We start from the raw sequence: 26,044 nt of genomic DNA, 5'->3' as shown, positions 1-26,044 counted from the left end.
CCAACGATTTCACAGGGTTTTGACAGCTAATCATTATACCATCTGCATCTAGTTTGATCTTAATTTTGCTGCCTCCAATTCTCTCAGCAGTTTGGCTGCTGGAAGTAAATGTGAGGAGACTATACATCCCAAGGCTGTCAATAATTTAATTTATTTACATTACTTGAAGGTATCCGTGACCAATTATATTATGGCCATAGGTGCTAGTGAAGGAACAGGAGTGCGGAGGGAGCGGACTGCCCCCGGCACCACTATTCCGGTAGGGTGCCATTGCAACACCCCCTCCCCGGATACACGCCACGCACTCCCGCATGCACCGGGCACTACACCCCCACAAGTGGCGCATCACGCCCCCAGAACGCATGCCATGCCCCTGCGGGCTGGCGCGCCAAACCCTCGCGGGTGGCATACCACGCCCCCGGGTGGCGCGTCACACTCCCGGGGGGGGTGCCATCCATGCCCCCTCCTGCTCTCCACCCCCAGAAGCAGAGCATGCAACTTCGCAACTGGCCATAGGCTCATCCATACCAGCTTTGGTTGGTAAGACAGATATGGCCATTCCTGGATCAGGACAGCTCGAATACAGCTGTCTATGCATTGGTAATCACGTGGTTGAATTAAAATTCTGGCTTTAAAAGTCATCTCTCTTAATCATAAACTGTGTCGCATTACAATATTTGCTGTATTTCTGATGAGGTCTCACACACAAGTGCTAAAATTTGGAGATGATTTTATTATTATTATTATTATTTATTTTATTTATCTTTTTATTTTTATTTGGGGCTGGCCTTATCTGAGATACTTTTTAATATTGGTAGGAAAGCTTTAAAACCATGGAAGGTTAATGAACATAGTGCTGGAAGCAAACTCAACCTTTTCTACAAGAGAAAAACAACTAAGCAGGTGTCAAGTGAAGTGCTAAAACTGGTACAGAAAACACTGTACAACCACAGGTGCAGCTAACTGTATTCAGCACTGTGTAAACCACAGCTTTTGAAGCAATCCTAAGCATTGCTTGCTTTTGTTTTTGCTTGCAGTTAAATCAACCTGTTGCCAGTGGTGTGTTTTTTAAAGGTATTTAATTCAAGTATTGTCACTTAAATTGAAGCTTGCATTTTTAAAGTAGTCCTGCTACTTTTGTTGTGTAAAATAATGCACAGGAGATTGGCATCACTTTTGATGCAGGTATAATTTTGATTTGACATATTGATGTCGCTATAGAGTCAAAATGAAATACAAGTATATTATCTTCCAGGGCGTGTTTGAAGATGATTAATTTGGACACAAGGAAGTAGGACAGCATTTCACAAGAGAAAGTGAATGGAAGTTAAGAGCTGAAAGCCATAGAACCCAAAAACATGTGTGTTAACTAACTCCTCTTAGAGGAACATTTCAAAGCTGACATATTTTATTATACCATCGTACAGCATACACATAAGTCTCCTTCACATATGTATTAAGTTCCAACCTTTACCAAAAGGTACACCCATTATTTTATATCAGACTGTGCAACTCTGCTATGATTGTGACAGAACATGTTTCGTTATTTTTTCAAATTACTTTTATTACTTTTCCAAATTATTACAAATCAAGCCAAATTAAATTAATTTAATACAATTTCTTAAAATCAGGTTTCCCGCTCCTGTTCTGAACATATGATCATCATCATTGCCTCACATTGCCGCAGTTGACATCCTTCACTTGCCGTCAAACATTCTTCCAGCACCTCCGTTGCATCTTATAAATGAGTACAGTGGTACCTCGGGTTAAGTACTTAATTCGTTCCTGAAACTGTTCTTAACCTGAAGCACCAGTTTAGCTAATGGGGCCTCCTGCTGCTGCCGCGCCGCCGGAGCACAATTTCTGTTCTCATCCAGAAGCAAAGTTCTTAACCTGAGGTACTATTTCTGGGTTAGTGGAGTCTGTAACCTGAAGCGTATATAACCCGAGGTACCACTGTAATCCGTTTCACGTGTGTAGTCCTTCATATAGACCTGGTGTGCTGGGAGAGTTAATTATTATTATCCATTGTTCAGTTCTTTGCAGTGTTCATCTGGATGGTAAAAGGTCACATTCCATTCCTTCCGCTGTTTACCGACTAGTGCACAAGCTGTGACCATAAATAACTCGCTGAGTGCATACCTAGTCTCCCGTCACTAAAATTCCGCTCTGTAATCCTTCCTTGGCACACAGTTGAAAACAAGATATTTTCTCAATTTCAGCCTCTTTGCCAGATCTGTTCAGCAGCCTTTCATTCTTTTATCACTGCACCAACAGCACTCCTAGTCCAGTCCAGGAATAATTTTAAATAAAGTCCATTCAACCTCGGTTGAGGTGGGAGGGCATAGTAAAACCTTGATAAATTCCTTGTTGAGCATAAACCAAAAGCCTCCCCCCTCTTTTCCAAGGTAACAAACAGAATAACATAACAGTTACACATCTCTTTCATTTTGCAGGGGTGGACAAGAAGAAAGACCATTTGAAAACTATATGAAAGCACAAAGCACCTTGTCCTCCCCCTTCCTTCCCTGTGTAAGGATTCAGCTGTGTAAGGATTCTCAAGCTTCAAAAAAAACATTCAAGTACCTTCAAAGAGCCAAGCCCAGTCCTTTCGAAAGCTGGCTGATTGCAGCCCTTTAGCATATGTTGGTCCTTGGCGCCTCATGATTAATACCAATTGTCCAAATTATGGAGGAACCAAGCGCAAATCATGCCAGAGACGGAGACTCATCCATGGCAGGGCACACTCCCAGGTCGCACCTGCTCTGCCTTTCAAGTTGGCAGACACAGGCTTGAGCGGCATAGTGGGATGCAGGGAGCTCCCCAGACCCCACTGGGGAACATTGCCAGGATTTTTGCCTCATGAATCCTGGCTTTCCCCTGCCTGAACCTCCTTGCTGCCCACAGAGGGCAGTGAAGAGTGACCACCATTGACTCATGACGAAGCCGGACACCAGAACCAAGTGTTTGTTAAAACTCTTCAGCAGAAGCAGCTCAAACCAGCCTAAGAAAAATTAATTAGTCAATGTGATGATGACTAGCTTTAACAAACATGGAAAGTAAATTATATTATGGTGTCATCAATAAGGAAACTAACCATTTCCAAATGAGCTGATAAATTAAGTTTCCTTTGAACAGCAATTGATTTGGGGCCTCACTTGCCAAGAAGTCTTGCTTGCATAATTATATAGTTCTAAGTTACACTTGTACTGCCTGTTCTGGAATTCTATTCCATGGAGCCTTGCTTAGATTCATGCAGCATTAAATTTTAATGCAACCATAACTTCAATAGCTTATTTTTATCAAATGTGAATACTGCTGCAGAGTAGGTATAATATTGACAGGAAATACAGTATAATGAGCAATAAAAAGGAGACTAAAGTTTATAAAATGTATCTTACAGTGATATCAGCTTTCTTTTAAACAGTCCTGTGGAAGCCTTGTGAAATGACTAGGGAACAGTAGTAAGTGTTCTAATAGAGAGTAGTGCTGAGTTGTTATTGTGCAAGATGTGTTCCTTTCTGTTTTATACCACTACATTAGTCTCCTGCTTTGACTTTCTTATCTTTTAGAATTTTTCTCCTCTTCTTCTAGCATGAAGAAAATATAGATAGATACCGAGATTTGGAACAATTATATATCTTCCTTGTTGTATGTTTGTGAACTTCAAGCTTATAAGTCACTCTTTACTTCTGTGAATCCAGTCTATCAGCCTCTACAACAAATTCTTCTGTCCCCATTCAAAATGATGGGAAACCAGGGTTTCCTGATACATAAATGAGCCCTGGTGAGCCTCAAACGAAAGGAAAGGAAATGAAGTGAAAGGAAAGTCCAATGCTGTAAAGAAAAATATTGCATAGGAACCTGGAATGTAAGAACCATGAACCTGGGTAAGTTTGATGTGGTCAAAAATGAGATGGCAAGAATAAATATTGACATCCTGGGCATCAGTGAACTAAAATGGACGGGAATGGGCGAATTCAGTTCAGATGACTATCATATCTACTACTGTGGGCAAGAAACCTGTAAAAGAAATGGAGTAGCCCTCATAGTCAACAAAAGAGTGGCGAAAGCTGTACTGGAATGCAATCTCAAAAATGATAGAATGATCTCGATACGAATCCAAGGCAGACCTTTTAACATCACAGTAATCCAAGTTTATGCACCAACTACTGCTGCTGAAGAAAGTGAAATTGACCAATTCTATGAAGACTTACAAGACCTTATAGAAGTGACACCAAAGAAGGATGTTCTTCTCATTATAGGGGATTGGAATGCTAAAGTAGGGAATCAAGAGATAAAAGGAACAACTGGCAAGTTTGGCCTTGGAGATCAAAACGAAGCAGGGCAAAGGCTAATAGAGTTCTGTTAAGAGAACAAGCTGGTCATCACAAACACGCTTTTCCAACAACACAAGAGACGACTCTACACATGGACATCACCAGATGGGCAACATCGAAATCAGATTGATTATATTCTCTGCAGCCTAAGATGGAGAAGCTCTATACAGTCAACAAAAACAAGACCAGGAGCTGACTGTGGCTCAGATCATCAGCTTCTTATAGCAAAATTCAAGCTTAAACTGAAGAAAGTAGGAAAAACCACTTGGCCGGTAAGATACAATCTAAACCAAATTCCTTATGAATATACAGTGGAAGTGAGGAACAGGTTTAAGGATTTAGATTTGCTGGACAGAGTGCCTGAAGAACTATGGGTGGAGGCTCGCAACATTATACAGGAGGCAGCAACTAAAACCATCCCAATGAAAAAGAAATGCAAGAAAGCAAAGTGGCTGTCCAACGAGGCCTTACAAATAGCGGGGGAGAGAAGGCAAGCAAAATGCGAGGGAGATAGTGAAAGATACAGGAAATTGAATGCAGATTTCCAAAGAATAGCAAGGAGAGACAAGAAGGCCTTCTTAAACGAGCAATGCAAAGAAATAGAGGAAAACAACAGAATGGGAAGAACCAGAGATCTGTTCAAGAAAATCAGAAATATGAAAGGAACATTTCGTACAAAGATTTCCATAATAAAGGACGAAAGTGGTAAGGACCTAATAGAAGCAGAAGACATCAATAAGAGGTGGCAAGAATACACAGAGAAATTATACCAGAAAGAGATGGATGTCTCATACACCCCAGGTAGTGTGGTTGCTGACCTTGAGCCAGACATCCTGGAGAGTGAAGTCAAATGGGCCTTAGAAAGCACTGCAAATAACAAGGCCAGTGGAAGTGATGGTTATCCAGCTGAACTATTTAAAATTTTAAAAGATGATGCTGTTAAGGTGCTACACTCAATATGCCAGCAAGTTTGGAAAACTCAGCAGTGGCCAGAGGATTGGAGAAGATCAGTCTACATCCCAATCCCAAAGAAAGGCAGTGCCAAAGAATGCTCCAACTACCGCACAATTGCACTCATTTCACACGCTAGCAAGGTTATGCTTAAAATTCTACAAGGAAGGCTCAAGCAGTATGTGGACCGTGAACTCCCAGAAGTGCAAGCTGGATTTAGAAGAGGCAGAGGAACCAGAGACCAAATTGCAAATATGCGCTGGATTATGGAGAAAGCTAGAGAGTTCCAGAAAGACATCTACTTCTGCTTCATTGACTATGCAAAAGCCTTTGACTGTGTCAACCACAGCAAACTATGGCAAGTTCTTAAAGAAACGGGAGTGCCTGATCACCTCATCTGTCTCCTGAGAAATCTCTATGTGGGACAAGAAGCTACAGTTAGAACTGGATATGGAACAACTGATTGGTTCAAAATTGGGAAAGGAGTACGACAAGGCTGTATATTGTCTCCCTGCGTATTTAACTTATATGCAGAATTCATCATGCGAAAGGCTGGGCTGGATGAATCCGAAGCCGGAATTAAGATTGCCAGAAGAAATATCAACAACCTCAGATATGCAGATGACACAACCTTGATGGCAGAAAGTGAGGAGGAATTAAAGAACCTTTTATTGAGGGTGAAATAGGAGAGTGCAAAATATGGTCTGAAGCTCAACATCAAAAAAATGAAGATCATGGCCACTGGTCCTATCACCTCCTGGCAAATAGAAGGGGAAGAAATGGAGGCAGTAAGAGATTTTACTTTCTTGGGCTCCATGATCACTGCAGATGGTGACAGCAGTCACGAAATTAAAAGACGCCTGCTTCTTGGGAGAAAAGCAATGACAAACCTAGACAGCATCTTAAAAAGTAGAGACATCACCTTGCCAACAAAGGTCCGTATAGTAAAAGCTATGGTTTTCCCAGTAGTGATGTATGGAAGTGAGAGCTGGACCATAAAGAAGGCTGATCGCCGAAGAATTGATGCTTTTGAATTATGGTGCTGGAGGAGACTCTTCAGAGTCCCATGGACTGCAAGAAGATCAAACGTATCCATTCTGAAGGAAATCAGCCCTGAGTGCTCACTGGAAGGACAGATCGTGAAGCTGAGGCTCCAATACTTTGGCCACCTCATGAGAAGAGAAGACTTCCTAGAAAAGACCCTGATGTTGGGAAAGATGGAGGGCACAAGGAGAAGGGGACGACAGAGGATGAGATGGTTGGATGGTGTTCTTGAAGCTACCAGCATGAGTTTGATCAAACTGTGGGAGGCAGTGGAGGATAGAAGTGCCTGGCGTGCTCTGGTCCATGGGGTCACGAAGAGTCGGACACGACTAAACGACTAAACAACAACAACAAGAGCCTCAAACTCTTACGCTTCCCCCTCTCCACTCCGCTTCTCTTTTCAGTTACCAGAGGGGAGAGGATTGGAAACATCTTCTTCCACTTTTGAACTAACAGTTTTCCACACTGCCTGAACTTGGAGAAGCATGGTTTGCTTAGGTCACAGAGCCTTTTGGGCCTGTGAGTGCATTTGAAAAGCAGAAAAACTGTGGCAGCATATGCACAATGCAACCATGCACACATATGGGTATGATCTCAGAAACATCGCAACCACATGCACACACACCCAAACCTAATTATTTTGGGATGGGAGGGAATCTTCCTGAAAGACTGAGTGCAGCTGGGGAGGAGGCAACAGTTAACCTTCCTTTCCCATCTGCAGTATCCAGGAAGCCGCCTCCCTCCCCTGCTTTAAAAAAAAAAAGGCTTGAAATAAGACATCTAAGGAAGCCCAACTGCAGCATATTTGGGGGGGGGGAGGCCACAGCTGGGGAAGAAAGGGGTATTCCTCCCTCAAAATCACTCCCTCCCCCCTCACAAAAAATGGGCTGGAAAGAAACCTATTGAAGGATTCTTGGAAGCCTAATTGTGTCACAGGAGGGAATCACAGTGGAGTAAAGGGAGGTTGATTCTTTCCTCCCAGTTTGTAAACCCACCCCATAATCCTATACCCCAGTCAAGCTTGAAAACAGCTTTCTACTGGCTACAATAGAAGGCTTATTTCAAGCTTAATTTGAAGGGAGGAGGAATATGAGGAGACTGGACCCTGTGCAGAGCCGACCCACCAATAAGGTGGGCTGAAGCACCCGCCCTCAGGTGGTGGAAGCCCCACCACGTTTGCTGCCTTGTGGAACACTCCTCCCCTTGCCAGGTTTGGAGAAAGGGGGGCGGGGGACACGTTCCCCTTTTGCCTTAGGTGGCAACACGGGATGAGCCACCCCTGGCCCTGTAAGTGCTCATGAAGCCTTCTGAAAGTGCATGTGTACCCACGGGTGCCACGCTGCCAATCCATGGTTTAAACTATGGTTAGTGAGAGCAAGTCAGAATCAAACGATGGTAACAAAGCCTGCCTTGTTGTGAAACCACCTTTTGAACAAACCAACCAGAGTTCCCCCAAGTTCAGAAATCACAGGGAACTATGGTTTGTTTAAATTTGGAAAGGAAAGCCTTGGTTTGCCTCCATGCAAGCACAAAAGAGAAGGAGAGAGGAGGGAGCCCATATGAGCCCAAGGCTTGCTGGGGCTCAGTCACAGGGTGTAAAACTAAGATTTCCCATTACATTTGAACAGCACCTTTAAAATGCAAGTAGTCCTAGATTAGTAGTGATTGGAAAGAAAGGTTAAGAAACGAATCAGAGTTAACTCTAGCAATAACACATTTTACACTTCAACAAAATACAATAAAAGTTGAGAATAATAAGTATAGTTACTTTCTCATTAGGTTAGAAGTAGTAGGAATATATTCACAAGGGGAAATTCATTTCTTGACAGAATATTAAAGTTTCCAGGTATTAGTATGGAGATTGGAAGATCAACACTGTGAAATTTGACTAGAGGGCTAGAGTTTTTGGAGGACCAACTTATTAGATTTAAGGGAAAACAAGGATTAACAGTGATAGATTCACTAGACTGAGAGAAGTATGTTTGGTATTTCACAGCAGATGGAATAAGAAAAGCAATTTTCTTCCCACCAGCATGACTTTGTTATTTATGCATCATGATGCCAGAAATTATTCCTAAAACCTATTACTGAATAATTCCTCAATAAAATATACTTTTGCATATAGGTAAGAAATTAAGGCTGCAATGCTACATCCACCTACCTGAGAGCAGGCCCAACTGAGCTCAATGGGACTTAGTTTTGAGTAGACCTGTGCAGGATTGCACTGCCAATGACCTTTAATAGAAGGATAAATTCCTTCACAATATATGATTTCCTAATTTTCTCACTGAAGCTTCTATTAGGGTTTGAACTGTTCCCACAAAACAAAGGGAATCAATTACAGCCATGCGGGGAGGAATCAAAGACAGAAAAGGTAGCTAGCTACTCAACTGGATTTGGTTACCAACATGTTTTGAAGAGGCTCTTTATCAAGGGGAATTTTTTTACACTCAATGAAAACTATTTGTGACCATGTTTAAGCTGCAACACACCAAGGCAGACATCTATGAAGCAAGTGCGTGCAGTTAGGCAGATAGAGATCTGTTCCAGTTCTCCTTTTTAAAATCCAAATTAGGTCTTTGTTTGTTCTCTCTGCAACCAGGGATGATGACTGAAGCTGGATAAGACTGATGTAAGAATGCTCAATAGATTTTCCAGTGCTTGTTTCTACTAATGTAGTTAAGATTAGCCAAAATTTTGGATGCAACATTAGATTGTGGTTAATTGAAATTGGAAACCACACAAGAGGAGGAGGACAGCTAAAGCAGTGCAGTAGTCCAAGGCTTGTGCATGTAGCAGTAACCCATTTTTTCATAATGTCCAGACCAGACCACTCTGTTAATTCCTTATTTTTAAAACAGGAAATGAATACATTTTCTCAAGCATCATGACACAGTACAATATCTGGGTCAATATTGACATAAATGGTGATTGAAGTGATCCTTAATTAGTCAGCAGCAGTGACTTGAAACTGTGAGGCACTTCATACAAGTAAGAAGTATGATTAATTATGAACATTGAAAAGGGAGGAAAGAGCGTACTGCTCAGAAATGAAATTTCTATTATGTGCATGGAAAACAAAACGAATTCAATTTGTTTATCTCTAGTTTTTCAAATTATAATATTGGCAGGCTTTGCCTATGCCAATTTTTGCAACATGGAGATGATATCTTTTCAACTCCCCAATGGGGTTTTGCTGAAGATTTCACACCAGACCATAGTGGCATTAAGTCGTATCTTACGGAGCTCCTTCTGAACAGATTGTGGCAAGTACTACTGATATTAATAAAAAAGAAAAGCTGCACAGCGGAAAGAGGGAAAGCTAGTATAATAGGATGCCTTTCAAAGGAACCTATTGTCACATATCCAAGTCTCTTTCAAAGCAGTTGCCATTTACAATAAAAAGTGTAAGATGAGAAAGTATTAGGCAGCAGCCATGTGTGCTAATGCTTTAGTGGGATTGTTTTATTATGGATGTTTTATATTTTTATATTTGGGTAACCTTTTTATACTTTGCAAACCACTTAAAAGCCTATTTTGACATTGGGGTGTTGGCATCTGTCTGTCTCAAGAGACAATGGAGTGCACCTCTGGGGGTGAAATCAAACCGCTGTGTTAGCAGCACAGAACTGACCTCCCTGGAGCGATGTGTACCAGGTGCCATTCAAGTGTCGTAGGGACTCCACTCCAAATTTGTGTAGGGTTTACTCCTTAGCCTTTTATTCTCCTGAAGATGTCCCACAAGGCAGCAGAGGTTTAGGATCAGAGTTTTCCTGATCTTAGATGGGCTACCTTCACAGGTTGAGGAGCTCCATCTGCCCCTCACTTCCCTCTAAAGCACGTGCAGGACCTGCCTTATTATCCGTTTCGTCTGCTCAATCCACCAGAGCCTGCCTTTGCATGCAGGGCAAGTACCTAACCCACCATGGGCCTGAGACCCATGGGCTACCTTTACTTGGTTTAGTCAGCCAGCTGAAGCCATTTTCTAGGGTTTGGCTGCTGTTATATAGTGACAGCTTCTAGGAGCCACAGGGAAGAGCTGAATGCAGGATGGAGACCAAAGGTGGACAAACTACCCCTGAAGGAGCATGGCATGGCATGTCCACCACCAGAGGTACTACCCCTTCTCTAACACCTCATACACTTCAACTTTCAGTAGTATATTAATTATTAATTCAAATAAATCATTTGGTGGTTGGAAGAGAGAGCTGCATGCAACACAACACATGCACCATTCCTTTCCCTGTGTGCTCCCAAAATCTTCTCTGCTCTAGAAAGTTCCCCAATTCTCAGGAGCAGATTTTGAGGGTGCATAGGCAGTTGCAGAAGAGAGGTGGGGAAGTTGCATTGTTCAGGTTGGTTCATATAGGTAGAGGCGGTCCTTGAGGTATTGCAGCCCTGAGCTGTTTAAGGCTGTATAGGTCAAAGCCAGCACTTTGAATTGGGCCTGGAAACTAACTGGCAACCAGTACAGTTGGACCAGGATCGGTGTAATGTGCTCAGACAGTCTTGCCCTGAATTCTTGCCACCGAATTCTGCACCAACTGAAGTTAGCTACCATGGCTAACTGCCACTAACAAACCTATCCCTCCACAGCATTTCCTAACCCCTCCTTTAAAGCCATCTGTGCTGCTGGCCTTCCAAACATCCCATGGCAGCATATTTCATGATAATTTTTCTCTGTGTATTCAAGTACTACCTTTAGACTGTTCTGAATGATGTCCAATTTTATTGGCTGATCCTGAGTTGTTTCATTATGATATGGGGGGGGCAGACGGACGGACGGACGGACGGACGGGACAGACTTCCCACTCTCTTCATAGCAATCACAATGTTTTAAACCATAAGAAAAACTTGTGTGGGTCTATGTTAAGAAAAGAGCCACAGGTTGCTTCATAGAATCCAGTAAATCAACCCATTGACCTGTGGTCCTCCAGATGCTGCTTGACTATCACCTCTGACCATTAGCCACTCTGACTGAGGCTGATGGGAGTTGGAGTCCAACAAAATATGGAGGACCACAGGTCCCCCACCCCTGCATTAAGTAATCATACACAGACTGTAAGGCTGCATGCAGGGATTTGTTGCCTTTTAATTACTTTTATATAGTACAGAGCTTTGCAGGTGTTTTTAAGCACTGAAGAAATAATAAATACTATTATGATAGTAACTTCAAGAGCTTCAGTTATGAGGCAGTCTATAATTTCAATCAATCAGCCAACCAACTAACTAAATATTAGCTATTCAAGAGACTGAGTTGTAGATATTAATAATTTAAACAAGAAGCAGGCAAAGGTAATTAGATTCTGGAATAATTACTAAGGAGCTTGGCAATTACCAACTACAATCAGGATCCCAAAATGCTGGAACTTGTGATATTGTAATTTGCATTCTTTAAACTTATTTTGTAATAAAATTAATGAAGGAATAATATTATTAAACAAAACGCTTGCTGTTTTAGCTAGGCTACAACTACCTATGCTTATGAAAACACCACACTTTTTCACACAGATGCAAATCCACAGATTGCCTATGTACTATATACAGAAGTTAGGAATTAAATAATATTTATTGGACTTTCTTATTAGGATTTTGAGCCATAGTAAACTAAAGAACAGTTCGGCACTGAGCTGAAATAGTTTTGCATATGAGAGAAAGTCAATAGCCACTTCATCATCCATCTGTAATTAAGGACTTCACAATTTCCTATCCTGTCCTGTTTCTGAATCGAAACTGAATGGCTTGGCTGCCCATTCTAGTTTGTTCATATATGACTGAACTATTAACTTCACGCTACCCAAAGCTTTAATACTCATTTCCTACACTGGTTTGATTGACTCCCAATTCGGTAGTCGAAGGCCACATGTTGATCTAGATTGTGCTATGATTTCTAAATTATATCTGTAGATTTAGAACTGCTCAGTGCCAGTGCACTTTATCTAAATTTAGGTAATGAAATTCACAAGTAATAACCTGTGTCTAGGAAAATCTACCATGGAAAGATGCCCCAGCACTCCCCAATCCCCATTTTTTCTTCATTTTTTCTTTATGCAGGCCTGGCACACAGGCACAAATTCCTGAGCAATATATTATAAGTCTCACAATTGTGGCCACAGCCAACATTACCACCAGCAGCAGGTAATGCAATTCCAGTTAAATGACTGCTTTTGACTTCAATCTGAACCCCATTTACCTGGCAGTAAGCCCTATTGGCTTCAGATCAACTCTGCATTACAAAGATGTCTGCAAACATGACATGAAGGCTGCCAACATCAACTCTGCCATGTGGGGACCCTTTGCAGACGACCAGTGCCTGGAGACAGACAGTCAGGTCATATATACATAGCAGTGATCAGAGGACTACTGGGAGGAACGCAGAGAGAAAAAACTTCATGGTACATCTGTAGCAGCACAACCGGACATCTTCACCTGCCCCAGCTGCAACAAAACATGTCACTCGCAACAAAACATGTCACTCTCTGAAACCTTCCAACAGTTTGACTTTATCCCCAAAGGCACACTCCTCCATTGTCTCCCGAGACAGATGGGTGCCAACAACAACAAACTGTTGTTTTAGATTATATGTTTGTAATGTTCATATGTCACTACAATATGTTCTTTTTTAACAGGGCCACAACTCATAAATCTTATATTTAAACAGTAAAGTTCATTAGAAGTACACGAGTGGCTTGTTGCAAGTATTAATTGACCTGGGATTGCACAGAACAGTGGGGGGGGGGGTTGATGTAGGAACTTAGTTTATACGGATAGACTAATGGATGACCCTGGGGTTGCTGATTTCCCTCCCAAGTTACATTATATAGAATTACCACCTAATGTTGCAATTCTGTACACATAGGAGTAAGCCCAACTGAATGTTGCAATTGGACTTGGCTCTTAGTTAACATGCATAGGATTGCTCTGTGAATTGCAACAGGAGTGAAATACATCATAGGCACATTTGATTAAATGCCATATTCAACTATGCCTTCCCTTCAAATGCAGTGCATGATTTACCTCTGACGATACCTTGGCAACAGCATTAAGTGCTGTTGTATCTTGGGCTATCTCTGCTTTGCCTGATGCCTGAACTGCCTGGCATAGTGCTCCTGCAGGTGCCTTAGGGGGGACATCTGTCAAAGAAAAGTACTGTTTTAAAACATATTTTGGTAAAAAGAAAAAAAATAGGCAGATGTTAAATTTTCCAGAGTTAATTGGGCAAAAAAAAAAAAAAGCCTCTCAAGTCTTGTTCAGTCCATTAGCTACAACGCTGCCTGCCAGTGGTTGGATCGGAATGCTAAAAGCTTTTATAATTTTCCGTGATAAGCAACAAACCCAGACAGAATCCTGTTTACCTGCTAACTCTGCTTATATCCTCAGTGCGTGAAAGAAGTCTCATTTTTTTTTCAAGAGGGACAAATTAACATAAAGAACAAACTGTTCTGGTTGTTTATGTGAAAATTATATGGAAGAAACTAGAAAATTAGGGCCAGTATCATTCCCTCTCTCCCACCAAATATTCCAATTAGTATTTAAAAGGAGCATTATTACTGCAGCATGGCAAGCATGTGTTTCACATTATGAGCAGCTAGAAAGGGATTTAGAGACCATTTGAAAGATAATGGAAAAGTTTAAAGGCTGCAGTCCTACAGCAGGGATATTTTATGTGGGAACAAATGAAAATGGATAGCAATAAATGAATTGATGCTGCAGTTTCTGCATTAACTGCTGTTTCACGTTTAAGAGTTCTCTTGTACTCTATATCTTTGAATGGTTAACAAAGAATTGTTTAACACGATACATTTATCTGCTTGCCTAATGCTGCAGCTCCCTAGAAATTACTGTACTACAGAAGGCCATTTACATGTTACAGCTCAGCTCACATCTCCCTCAGAGACAGACATATCTACTGTTATTCTTGCATTGCTCTGTTTTGCTTCCATCTTTGTACAAAGATGTGACTCATATGTATGTGCACGTTGTTAGAAAGTAACATGAAGCAGCAGTAAGTAAAAAGATGTCTTCAAACCTGGCTCAGCAACATAGAGAAGCTCACTTCTCGGGATCAGTTGTTTGGCTGGCCGGCTTCATCTGTACATTCATTAATGACAATATGCAAACAGCATTGACTCTCACAGTAAAGAATCAGCTCCTTCCATGCCGTGTGTTTTAGGCAGAGTTGCCATTTTTTGTTCACACCATTTTTACATAGAATCCTAATGATGTTGCCAGATTGCTGCATTTCAGTATTTTCTGGGTTGTATTCCCTTCTTTTTTTAATACCTGGTTCGTGGTGATTTTTAATTCTTGGCCATAGTGTAATTACATTTCCTATCCAGTGTGAACTAGCAAAACACCACTAAAGCTTTTTAAGAGATATTGCCCCTTTAATTAAAACTGTCTGGTGGTTTTTCTTTAATTAATTGCTTCCTGTTTCCTCATGGGTCAAGACATACCTGAACTCATCCATCATTAGACAGCTCCTGGTTCTTTGCTAGGGAGTTTAATTCCCACTTTCCAGAAACTGCTCATTATTTTTATTTTTTATTAGCACAATTTTAGTTCTGCAATTGTGGTTGGAGGGGGGGAACCCTACGAATTATAAATAATGTGCAACTGCTCTGGCTGCAAATAGGGCAGAAAGAGACTCTGGCAGGTCAGAGAGGTCAGGTTTGATGGGCTGAGTTGCAAGGGGAGACGTAATGTCAACTTGGATGGTGAAGGAGTTTATAGGAATCGGAGGGCTCACAGTGAAGGTGGGGAGCTATGTGCTGGGTGGCTTAGCAGTTGCTTAGCAGGTTCCCTCTGCAGTGCCCTCAGCTTCCAAACCAGCTACACGTCTGCTCTAAGGCTCCTCTGGACTGTGCCTGCCTGTGCTTCATAAGCCACAAAAATGACTGGAATTTGATGGAAGCAGCAAGAGGCCTCCCATCATTTGGGCACCACAGGAACTCCCCTTGCTCTAGATCTGTGGCAATCGCCACCTTATCCAGCAAGTGCTTCTGCACATCTTTGTGCAGAATAATTGAGGCATCTCTGGTGACAGCATCTCTGCAGTGAGACTACAATCCTAGGTTACCATTACCATGGTATAGGGACAGGTACTGCGGGATGTTAAGGAGCATATAGGGGAATATTAAGTGCTGTGTAGAACCATAATTAGAATTGCATTTCCAGCTGATTGTAGAAGAGCAATGTTTCTGCAGTGCTAAAGGGTTCTAGCATGGAAAGGGCTATTACTGGCTTTGTGCAGCATTTTGCTGAATGTTGTGGTGGTAATAATAATAATCCTTATCAGGAGACACAATAAATTAAGAATATAAAAGAGCCCCGTGGGATCAAACCAAAGATCCAGCTACCACAGCATTTTGTTTCCCATGCCAAACAGATGCCTTCTTGCTAAATCACCCAGTTGCTGGTTGGTTTGTGAAAGATGCTAACTGAGGCTAGGAGACACGGATTTAACCAAGAATACCAAGTGGCTCTGAGGTCATGCTGGAATTTCAGTCACTAAAGCTCTGAAATGCAAATACTTGCTTTGCAATTTAAAGTAGTGCTGCTTACGTTGGATGTTCTCTGAAGGAGGGAATTCTGACACAGGATCCGAGATAGGCATTGATGGAAAGTAAGCTTTTTCAGTAACCGTTGTGGGGGAAAGCATTGCATAGGAAGTGCGCCGCCTAGTCCGACGTGCAATTTCACGTTCATTGTACAACAGTTGATCATCTTTTAATAAAACAAGGACTTGCTTAGCCTTCTCCCTCACATGATAACCTGTTTAAAAAGATTAAAGAAATGATTTTTTTTTTAAATGTACTGTTTAGTGTAATGCTGACTAGCTCTGTTGAAGAACTCTATAGATACAGAAGATGCTGAAATTTGTAATGATGGAATGAAGCTCTTGATACCTAGGATAATGAGCTGGACAAATATTCAACAGTTGGTATACATTGGTACATATGTCTATATATTATAAGTATTTAAACAAAACTAAGACATTATTCATAATCATATCAGAGCCCTTGTCCTCATTCACTAATATATATATATATATATTCAATGAAACAAATGTTTTAATATCTGTTTATTTATTTTTAACCATCTATTATTTTAAATTGGCCATGCATGTGGAAATAAATACCAAAACACATATGCAAAGTCACTTTACAGTACAACCTTGGGTACATCTACTCATAAGGACGTCCCACTTCGTTGAATGGAATTTAGTCTCATGCAAGTGGATACAGAGGTGGTAACCAACTAAGTTTTTCTCAGAGTAGGTCCATTGAAATGAATGAGCATTACTGTCTATTCTGAGTAAAACGTAGTTGAATACTACCCTATGTTGGCATCTTTAGTTCCCCATGTGGGAGGAAAAGTTTGATGCTACCCTGGCTCCCATCCAAAAACTCGCAAGCAGAGGACATTACTTGTAAGAAAGAGTTATTTATTAAGGCAAATAATGGTACAGGCTCATCAGCAAATGTAAGATGCAGAAGTCATTGTTCAAGAGTTCAAGAACAGGGCAAGAAGTTCAGAATTAGATGGAAGCAACAAATATGTCCCAACAAGTTTTCACGCCCTGCCCAAGCTTTTAAAGATGAGGTGTAACATGCTTGTTCATAAGACTTGCTCTTCTTGCAGTAATGTCTGGATTGTAAATACATGCTCCTTCAGGTTGGGTGTGCTCCTGTTTGCAAAGGTAGTGCCTGGTTCTAGACAACAAGACTGCACCTTCCTGTTCAGTTAGTGCTGCCTCTAATTCCACCTCCAAGCCCTCCGCATCCCAGCTCCACCACCCAGTGTAGCAGAAGTCAGAGTGGAGAGGGGAAATTCTCCTTCCTTGAACCCAGCTTCCCAATATTCAGCCCCCCCACCCACCCTTTATTCCTCTTCCTGAGTCTGTGTCTGGCAATCCAAGCCCAATCTTGATCGCTGCAAGGCTCGTGACAGATGCCATTACAGCTATAGCAGACCTGCTTCTGCTGACTTGGCATGGTGCTTGCAGTCCAGAGGGGATGCAAACTTGACACATGATAGCCTATATATTGCATCTATTGTATACTGCTGTCCAAATATTGCAAATTATATTTTAGCCAATTTGTGGATACACTTTACCATAGTTTGTGACTTTACCAACTGCATAGATTTATATAATTTAAACTCTGCTGCAAAGAAAGATTGTTTTTCAGTTGAAATAGCTATACACTAGGTATCACTGACATCGTGATTTATGTATCAGTTCCAAGTGTTATCAATCTGAAGCTAAACAGCCATTGTGTCTTGCAAAATAATGAAATTATTTATTATCAAGTCGCTCTGTCACTCATGTAAATAGGTGATGAAACAATACAATAACTTTGCTTCAGTATTTCAAAAGCCATGCTGCAATTCTCCTTCAATATACAATTTTCTCATCCTGGAGAACACATAAATAAAAATACTTGGCACATCTAAATCATTAAAGCACAAATTAGGTTTGTCACAGTTGGAATTTGTTTACATGCATCATATAGGGTTGTAATTCATCTGACAGCAGATATTCATAGAAAGACTCAGAGTTGATGGACTGTTTCCTTCATCTACCAGCTGCTGATATTCTCAGCAAGTGCTGTTAATAATTTAATACATTTACTAGTGCAATACATTAATTATTCATGGCACTAACAGTTTTTCTAGCATTACTGGATTCATATATGAATTTACATAATTTTCTTTTAATCCAACATGTCACCTATTTAATCCATCCTGCTTGATGCCTGGCAAAAAAATATATGTTAGCATCTATATTTTTTTCAAGCAATGGATGCTTTAATAATATTTATCCTCATATCACATTTTGTATAAAGGCCCTCATAATCCTTATTTGGCTCATATCATCTAGGATCTCAGCTCTTTGCAGGGTATGGGATATTCAGCCACTTGCTCCTCCGTGAGTCCGTTTTGATCTCCTATTGCAACTTTTGGTAATGTTCAAGCAGATTTTACTGCGTAATACGCAGTGTCATTTCCGATCTCTTATTACCCTGTACTTCAAATGGAGATGAGTGAATGTGAATCAGCAGTGTGTGCTGGCACTGAGCTATGGCCTCTGCCCATGTCTAAAGCATCATAGCTTTTTAATCCCTCAGCAATTTGATGAATATGTAAATCACTTGGAGACCTTCAAATACAAGACGACACATAAGGTCATAATAAAACATAATAGTAACCTTCTATGTTCCTAACTGCCAACACACACACACATTCACACAGACCACAACTTTATTTTAAGGGAATTCTGAAAGTACTTGGGTAATTTTACCTTGGTCCTTTCCTGCTTCATCTAAATGATGGAAGTCCTTCAACACCTGGATATTAAAGAAGGCCTCTTGACAATTCTGAATGACTTTCTTTGATCCATTCTTGAGGAGATAATCCAAAAGTGTGAGAGACTTGTAAACATGCCTCCAGTTCTTTCCATGGTCGTTCAACCTATGCCATATCATGCTCATAATCTCAGAAAGAGAGACGGCATTAAAAGTCAAGTCACTTATCTCTAACATCAGAGAACTGGAGGGGCCCCAGGGGTCATTAGATGTTGCTTCTCTGACTTTTACCTCGGCTTCAGAATAATTCTTCACAAAGTTCTTTACATGCCTCCTGAGTGCCATGAATGCGGTGAATGGTTCCTTGGTTTAAAAAAAGGATGAGAAATGCTGGGAGTTTTTTCCTCTGATGTCACTCTCTTTCTCCATTCTCCTATGGAGTAAACTACTAAGATTCTGAAAACAGAAGAGCAGGAAGGAGGTTGTATGAGAACATGCAAGTGTTTTGAGAGAAAAGGAGTAGGTACAAAGAACTCAGAGCTGCCACTTCCTTAAAGAGACGCTCTGCCAGAGCTGACCCAAAATATTTTGCTGCTTAATTATTATTATTTGAATATATATACCACCCTATACCCGGAGGTCTCAGGGTGGTTCACAAAATAAAATCAAAATATAAAACCACAAAATACATAATCAAAATAAAAACAACAACCCGATAACCCCCCAAACAAAAAGAAACATTTTAAAAGGGCATAGGATGTCAATCAAATCAACCAAAGGCCTGGTTAAAAAGGAACGTTTTTGCCTAGTGCCTAAAGGTGTATAATGAAGGCGCCTGGCAAACTTCCCTGGGGAGACCATTCCACAGACAGGGCGCCACTGCAGAGAAGGCCCATTCTCATGTTGCCACCCTCCAGACCTTCAGGAGGAGGCACATGAAAAAGGGCCCCAGAAGCAGAGGTGTAGGTAGGGGGGCAGTTCACCCCGGGTGTCATCCAAGAGGGGGAGTGACAAAATCTCCCTGGGCGGATCGCATGTGCGCCACACCAGGTGCCTGAGCAGCTAACTCCACCGCTGCCCAGAAGATGATCTCAGGGTCCAGGTAGGTTCATATGGAAAGAAGCAGTCTTTGAGGTATTGCGGTCCTGAGCCGTTTAAGACTTTATAGGTCAAAACCAGCACTTTGAATAGGGCCCAGAAACTAATTGGTAACCAGTGCAGTCGGACCAGGATCAGTGCAGTACGCTCAAACCATCTTGCTCCGGTGAACAGCCTTGCCACTGAATTCTGCACTAGTTGAAGTTTCTGAACTGTCTTCAGAGGCAGCCCTATGTATAATGCATTGCAGTAATCTTACCTTGAGCATTACCAGTGCACAGAGAACAGTAGTTAGGCTATCTCCATCCTGATAGGGACGTAGTTGGATCACCAGCCAAAGCTGATGGAAGGCACTCAGGGCCACTGAGGCCACTTGAGCCTCGAGCGAGAGCAAAGGATCCAAGAGAACCCCCAAGCTATGAACCTGCCCCTTCAGAGGAAGTGTAACCCCATCGATAGCAGGCAATCGCCCACCCGTCCAGTCTTGGGAACCCACTAACAGTGCCTTAGTCTTATCTGGATTGAGGTGTAGCAGCAAATGACACCCAGGCCGAGCTCCCAGTTGTGGTGCATAATCCCCAAAGCTGGTCAAGTTATGTTGCCACCCAAGGCAGAAAATCCCACAAGTGCCTTTCCCCCACCCTAACAGTAAAAATACAACAACAGTAAAGTAAATAACTAACCATTTATTTGCTCTTTTGTGACATTCTAAATCAGCGATCTGAGGCAGCTGCTTCCTTGACACTAATTTAATAATCTTGGTCTATCAGAACAAAACCTTTATGTTGCTTATTGTTCCCATCGGTATGTTAATAATAAATGCTTACCTTCTGAGCAAAGAACTGTGTGAACTAAAGTTGTGCAAATTTAAAATATTATTACAGCTTGTATTATTTAGTTTGGATAAGAGAGCACCCAAAACAGAAAGGCTCCATTAAAACTTTGCTTTTCCTGATCCTACAAACCACAGGATTATGGATGCTCCTTTCTCATAGACTTGCTCCTCCTTTTCCCAGTTTGTGCAACCAGACTTTGCCACAATGACCAAAATATGGGTTAGCACTAGCCAGGATCGGCTCCAAATACTGGTTTGCAAATCTATTTCAAATCATGGTTTTGGAGACAATTCATGATTAACACTCACCCACAGATGAGGATTCTGACATCAAAGGAAAACAGGAAAGGTACATCAAGCATATTCATTATGCAGCTTTCATCATATACTAAAGACAGATCTCTTTACCCTGGACTTTGACAGTTAAAGTATTTTGCTTTGTGGGAGGAGGGAGCATGCAACTTTGCAGCACATTCTCAATGGTTTGGCAGATCAGAATAATCATGTCTGAAATAAAATAAGAGAGTGCAAACAACTCTGCTCTATGTTAGGCAAATTATTAATCTGCACAGTAGGTTCTGCTGTATCAGAATAATTCATGCGGGCTGCTCTGGCTCCATGTAAGCAACATACAGACACACACACACAGAGAGAGAGAGAGAGAGAGAGAGAGAGAGAGAGAGAGAACATTTAAGATCTAGGGCATGGCCAAACTTGGCCCTCCAGATGTTTTGGGACTACAGCTCCCATCAACACTAGCTAACAGGACCAGTGATCAGGGATTATGGGAATTGTAGTCCGAAAACATCTGGAGCGCCAAGTTTGGCCATGCCTGATAGGCGTTCTTTTGATCCTAATCTCACATCACCAAAGCAGAAATGTAGGACCTTTTTATGCATCTGCAGAAAATGAACTAATCATTTCTTGTCATCTAACATCCTGAGTGGCTCTAAAATTAAGAGGAAATGAAAAAAGGAAAGCCAAAGCCTTTGCTAAACTGTGGAACAGTGTTTCTGTGTACTGATTAGCTTGACTCTGTTGGGTTTCACAGCTGGCACTAGCAACTAGGAGTGCGTTTAAGTTGCTGCAGTGAGGGCATAAAAAGAGTATGCAGCCTCCAAAGAGTATAAATCCTTGTGAATTGCTAGTTCACAGCTTTTATGAAATGTTCCTCCATCTCCCTTCCCTTCTTTTCATTAGTTGGCATCAGGGTGGGTAGGTCTCTGTGCAATTCCTGACTGAGTCACCAGAAAATATTGTCACAAACATGTATCAAATTGATTTCAAGCTCTGACATGCGCCCAGCCTCAGCCAGAGATACAATCTATAATCACATTTTACATGCGCAAATGGCAAAATATTAAAATTCATGACAAATGTGTTGTTTGTTTTTCCTCTCGCATACTAGTGTATCCTAACAGCGTTGTCCTTTCTGACCACTATTATCTTTCAATTAAGTGTGTTTTAAATCCAAGGCTAAGTTGGAATTTGAAGTAAAAATGTTGCCTTATTAATTTTCCAAAAAATACACGAGGATAATTATCCTTTTGATCACAGAATACACAACCTCAAGTAAGCTAGATGGAAAATGTAGTGTTTTAATTAAGATTTGTTGGAAACAAAAAAAAACAAAGATGCTAAGACACAGGAGAGAAATGAATCTTTATTAGATGGGTACTATACATTCTACCACTTGCCATTTCTCCTTGTTTGCACTTCAAATGCAGCCGATTTTATCTGCATTGCTCATGCAGAGAAAATTTTCATTTTATAATGTGTTTCAACGAATCTATTAAAAATTTCAATCAAAGGATTTGTTCTTTGGTTTGTATGTGTCACTCTATCCTTTCAGGCAGAGATGCACTGTGACATTGGTTATCCAGCAGCAAATATTGATCTGTTTTTTCACAAGCCAAAGATAACTCTGTTGGAATCGTAACTTGCTACAAAGGAACAGTTGACCCTACTGCTTTTTTGTGAGTCAATCCCAGCCTGTTTTGATTTTTATGAGACTACTTCTATAATTTGTTTTTACAGTGCTCTCCTGACCAATAAACGTAAGTCAATATATAGCATAATATTGTAACACAGTTGTTTGGCAACAGCATTCCAGGAGGCAGTAAAACTCAAGCAGTACACTACAATAAAATAAATTAAAAATAAAAAGAAGTATAAATAACAGTTGCAAATCCACAAGAAATTATCTGGGGGAAATTTTACCTTTCCCCCAAATACTTGCCAGCACATTATAATCTTAATTGAGCTCGTGAAAACCAAAATCAAGGAGGTTTGCCTCACCTCTCTAGAAATAAAGCTTTATAACCTGGCTCACTTTGTAGAAAGGCCCTCTATGCTTGCTCTGAGACACACATATTGGCGTCAACATAGTAGAAAATAGATGGCAATCCTTTTAACATCCCACACTCCTGGGTATATTTTTTCACATGACAAAAGATAAAACCTAGTACACACAGAACGGTTTTATAGTTTCAATCCTCAGTATATAAAAACATATTTTTTTATATTATTACATGGGTTATCTTATGCTACTTATATTAGATATTATATTAGTCTTATTGCTGATTTTTGTTTCAGCTGGGTGGAGTAAAAATGCTATAAATCCAACATAAATAAGACAGTTCGTTTTTAGTAGACCATACAGTATATAGAGGCACACCAAAAAAAGAGAGAGTACAAATTGGCTTCCAAAAGGGAACTATTCCACCCTCTGCTGAGCTTTCTCCAAACTACCAATCACAGCCCCATACAGAGTATTTTTGCTCCACAAATTTTGTCCTACCTGGCAAAACAACTCAGTTGTGACAGTTAAGACATTTCCCCCATGTATTTGAAACTGCCATCAGTCATTTGCAGAGCCCACCCACTCCTACTCACCTTCCAATCAGAACGTTGATTCTAAAGCCCCTCCCATTTCCTTGTTTGCCATTTAGAGATTGGTTGGTCCACAGCTTCTGTCACTTGTCCTAGGCCCTACCTTCTACAATTCCCAATAGCTGACAACTAGCAATTCCAGCAGCAAACAGTCACCCAGTTCCACAAGAACTGAGCAGTTTCCTTCCCAGGCATAAAATAAGGAACAAACTGTGTGCACAATTGTGCAGCCTGCTAATCACTGGCTAGCCTTTATAACAAGTGTGCTGTGCTGATTTTTAAAATGAAAGATTGTATGAAAGACCTAGGCCAGAACTAGTTCACTCCTCTGGTTTGAGATTTGGTGTGAACTGACAAATGTATTTGCATGAGTGTTTCCTACTAACAAAGATTAAACTGCATCTAAATTTTTAGGATGGAAAATTGACATCTGCAGTACTGGGTAAAGATTTGGTTTTGATTCTATCATTTGGCAATTGAAACTGTGATGCTGTTTGCCTTTCTCCACCTGGATGGTCACAGCTGGCCAAGTTTGGGCCAGATGTTAGATCTGTGCATGACATAACAAATATGAATCTAACCGCATGTCAGTTACTAGAAACATGGGAACATGCATATCTAGTACAGTGTTTGAAACGCCCTATCTAGGATTCCTTGTAGGCTTTTAGCTACTAGTCCAAGTCAGCCCTGTGATGGAAATCTCCTGATTAGCTTCACATTGTTGCTTCTGAAATGATTAATATTGATGCTACAAAGATTATGCTGAAATGATTGACTCTACCAGGATTAATGCTGCTGCTGATTAGCCTTTGTAGAGTGTTTTAAAATAATTTTAGTGTGTTGTTATAGATATATATAACTTTGATCTTAGCTGAAAGACAGATTTAAAATAAAGAAATATGAGGAGTAGCTGAGAAGCTGCACAACTAGCAACCAGATGCAATCATGCATCTGCCTTGACATTGTCCATTGTTTGCACTGATAAATATGTGTACACAACTTTCCCAGCAGTACTGTGATTTATTAATCAGAACGTCAAATCACAACCTAGAGAAGCGTCCCTGTTTCATTATTCTGACAGCTCCATCTCATTCTATCTGCTTTTCCACATTTAGGTTGACTTTCCTACCATGCTCCCACCAGAAGGTGGGATTGTTTGCTATGAAACACATATCACATTGACAAACATGTAAACAGAGATATTCTTTCAAAAGTATGAAATCTATGGTGATTTTTAAGGCAATGTTATGATAATCAAATCTGTCAAATTACCAGTGTGTGTGGATGCAGCCTTAATTTTAAGTATCCAGTATATAGCTCTAGAGACCACAATTCAGCAGAAATTTGGGTTCACAAACACTTTGATGTCATGTTTTTAGATATGTTGTAAGCCGCACAGAGTGGCTGGGGAAACCCAGCCAGATGGGTGGAGTATAAATATGATCATTATTATTATTATTAAGAACATAAGAAGATCCCTGGTGGATCAAACTGAGGGTCCATCTAGTATAATATTCTGTGCACAGTGGCCCATGGAAAGCCCACAAGGAGGGTGTGAGCGCTACAGAACTCTCCTCACTTATATTCCTAAACAAAGTTGGTGGCCATTGCTAAAACTCATGGTAGCAAATTCTATCATTTTAGTGTGGGTTGCCAAATTAAGCATGGCACTCTATTGCATTAATGTGATTAATGTGTCTAGGTTTTGAACCTTTGGGAGGCCTAACCCTTTCCTCACATGTTTAAATCCCAATGGAAATCATCCCTCATCCCATCCTTTCCAGTGAAGTGGCTATTATTCATAGGAGGGGAATGCAATGCTATTGCCAATTCAGTGCAGCAAATAGCATTCTTCAGTCCCTATAGAACAAACTAGATATTACACAGGAGATGCACCAACACTGGTGTTTGCCAGCAGTAACAACCAGTGGCTTCAATTTGGAACAAATGGCCTTCCAAATGGTATTGGACTACTGTTCCCATGACCCTGGCCGTTGGCATGCTGGCTGGGGCTAATGGGAATTGTGGTGCGACAACAGCTGGTGGGTTCCTGGCTTAGACAGAGATCATATATATTCATATCCGATAGATTTTTCAAGAGCTTTTAGCCATGATAGCTAAATGGAACTTCTGTGTTCAAAGGCAATGTGTTTCATAATATTAGGGGTTCCCCCCAAGCAAGGAGCTCACCCACCACTTGCCCCCCCATTTCTGAACTCCTATGATGTATGCTGTTCTTCACCCACCTAGAAAGATACTTTGCCCCTCTGTTTCCACCCCCCTGCCCAAATTTCCCCGTTATGCCACTGATTATTTCCCATGCTCTGTGACGTTGTAAAATAAGAGGAAATCCAAATATACCAGAGATGTGGCAATCCCATGCACAGGGAAATTTCTCAGCTTCATGGAACTGCAAAACCATACATCACTTGACAGTGAGAAAAAAATAATGAGAACCACAGCAGTTAACTAGCTCTTAGCCAACACCCAGCTTTCCGAGTTGTCACATCTGAGTTCCTCCATGGCTTGTGATTGTGGTTTCCTTCTTAATTGTGTGATTGGCTGAACCTCCTTGC

General features: G+C 41.0%; 1 protein-coding gene across 2 annotated transcripts in view; it reads right to left on the bottom strand.

The window, feature by feature from the left end:
* Nucleotides 1–20,478, bottom strand: part of ENTHD1 (ENTH domain containing 1) — a 30,612-nt gene extending 10,134 nt beyond the window's left edge. The window contains exons 1-4 of one of the 2 annotated variants that reach the window (XM_081928287.1): nucleotides 20,425–20,478; nucleotides 18,640–19,099; nucleotides 15,900–16,109; nucleotides 13,353–13,468 (exon numbers count right to left, since the gene is read on the bottom strand). In XM_081928287.1, coding sequence (XP_081784413.1) covers nucleotides 13,353–13,468; nucleotides 15,900–16,109; nucleotides 18,640–18,988 — 675 coding nt within the window. In that variant the 5' untranslated portion in view covers nucleotides 18,989–19,099; nucleotides 20,425–20,478. The remainder of the gene's footprint in view (nucleotides 1–13,352; nucleotides 13,469–15,899; nucleotides 16,110–18,639; nucleotides 19,100–20,424) is intronic. The other variant, XM_081928288.1, reaches the window with a different exon arrangement.
* Nucleotides 20,479–26,044: the final 5,566 nt, after the last annotated feature.

The sequence above is a fragment of the Podarcis melisellensis genome (genome assembly GCF_964234715.1).
Source record: "Podarcis melisellensis genome assembly, chromosome: 10".
Classification (NCBI taxonomy): Eukaryota; Metazoa; Chordata; class Lepidosauria; order Squamata; family Lacertidae; genus Podarcis; species Podarcis melisellensis.
This window is presented reverse-complemented; position numbering and strand designations above follow the sequence as displayed.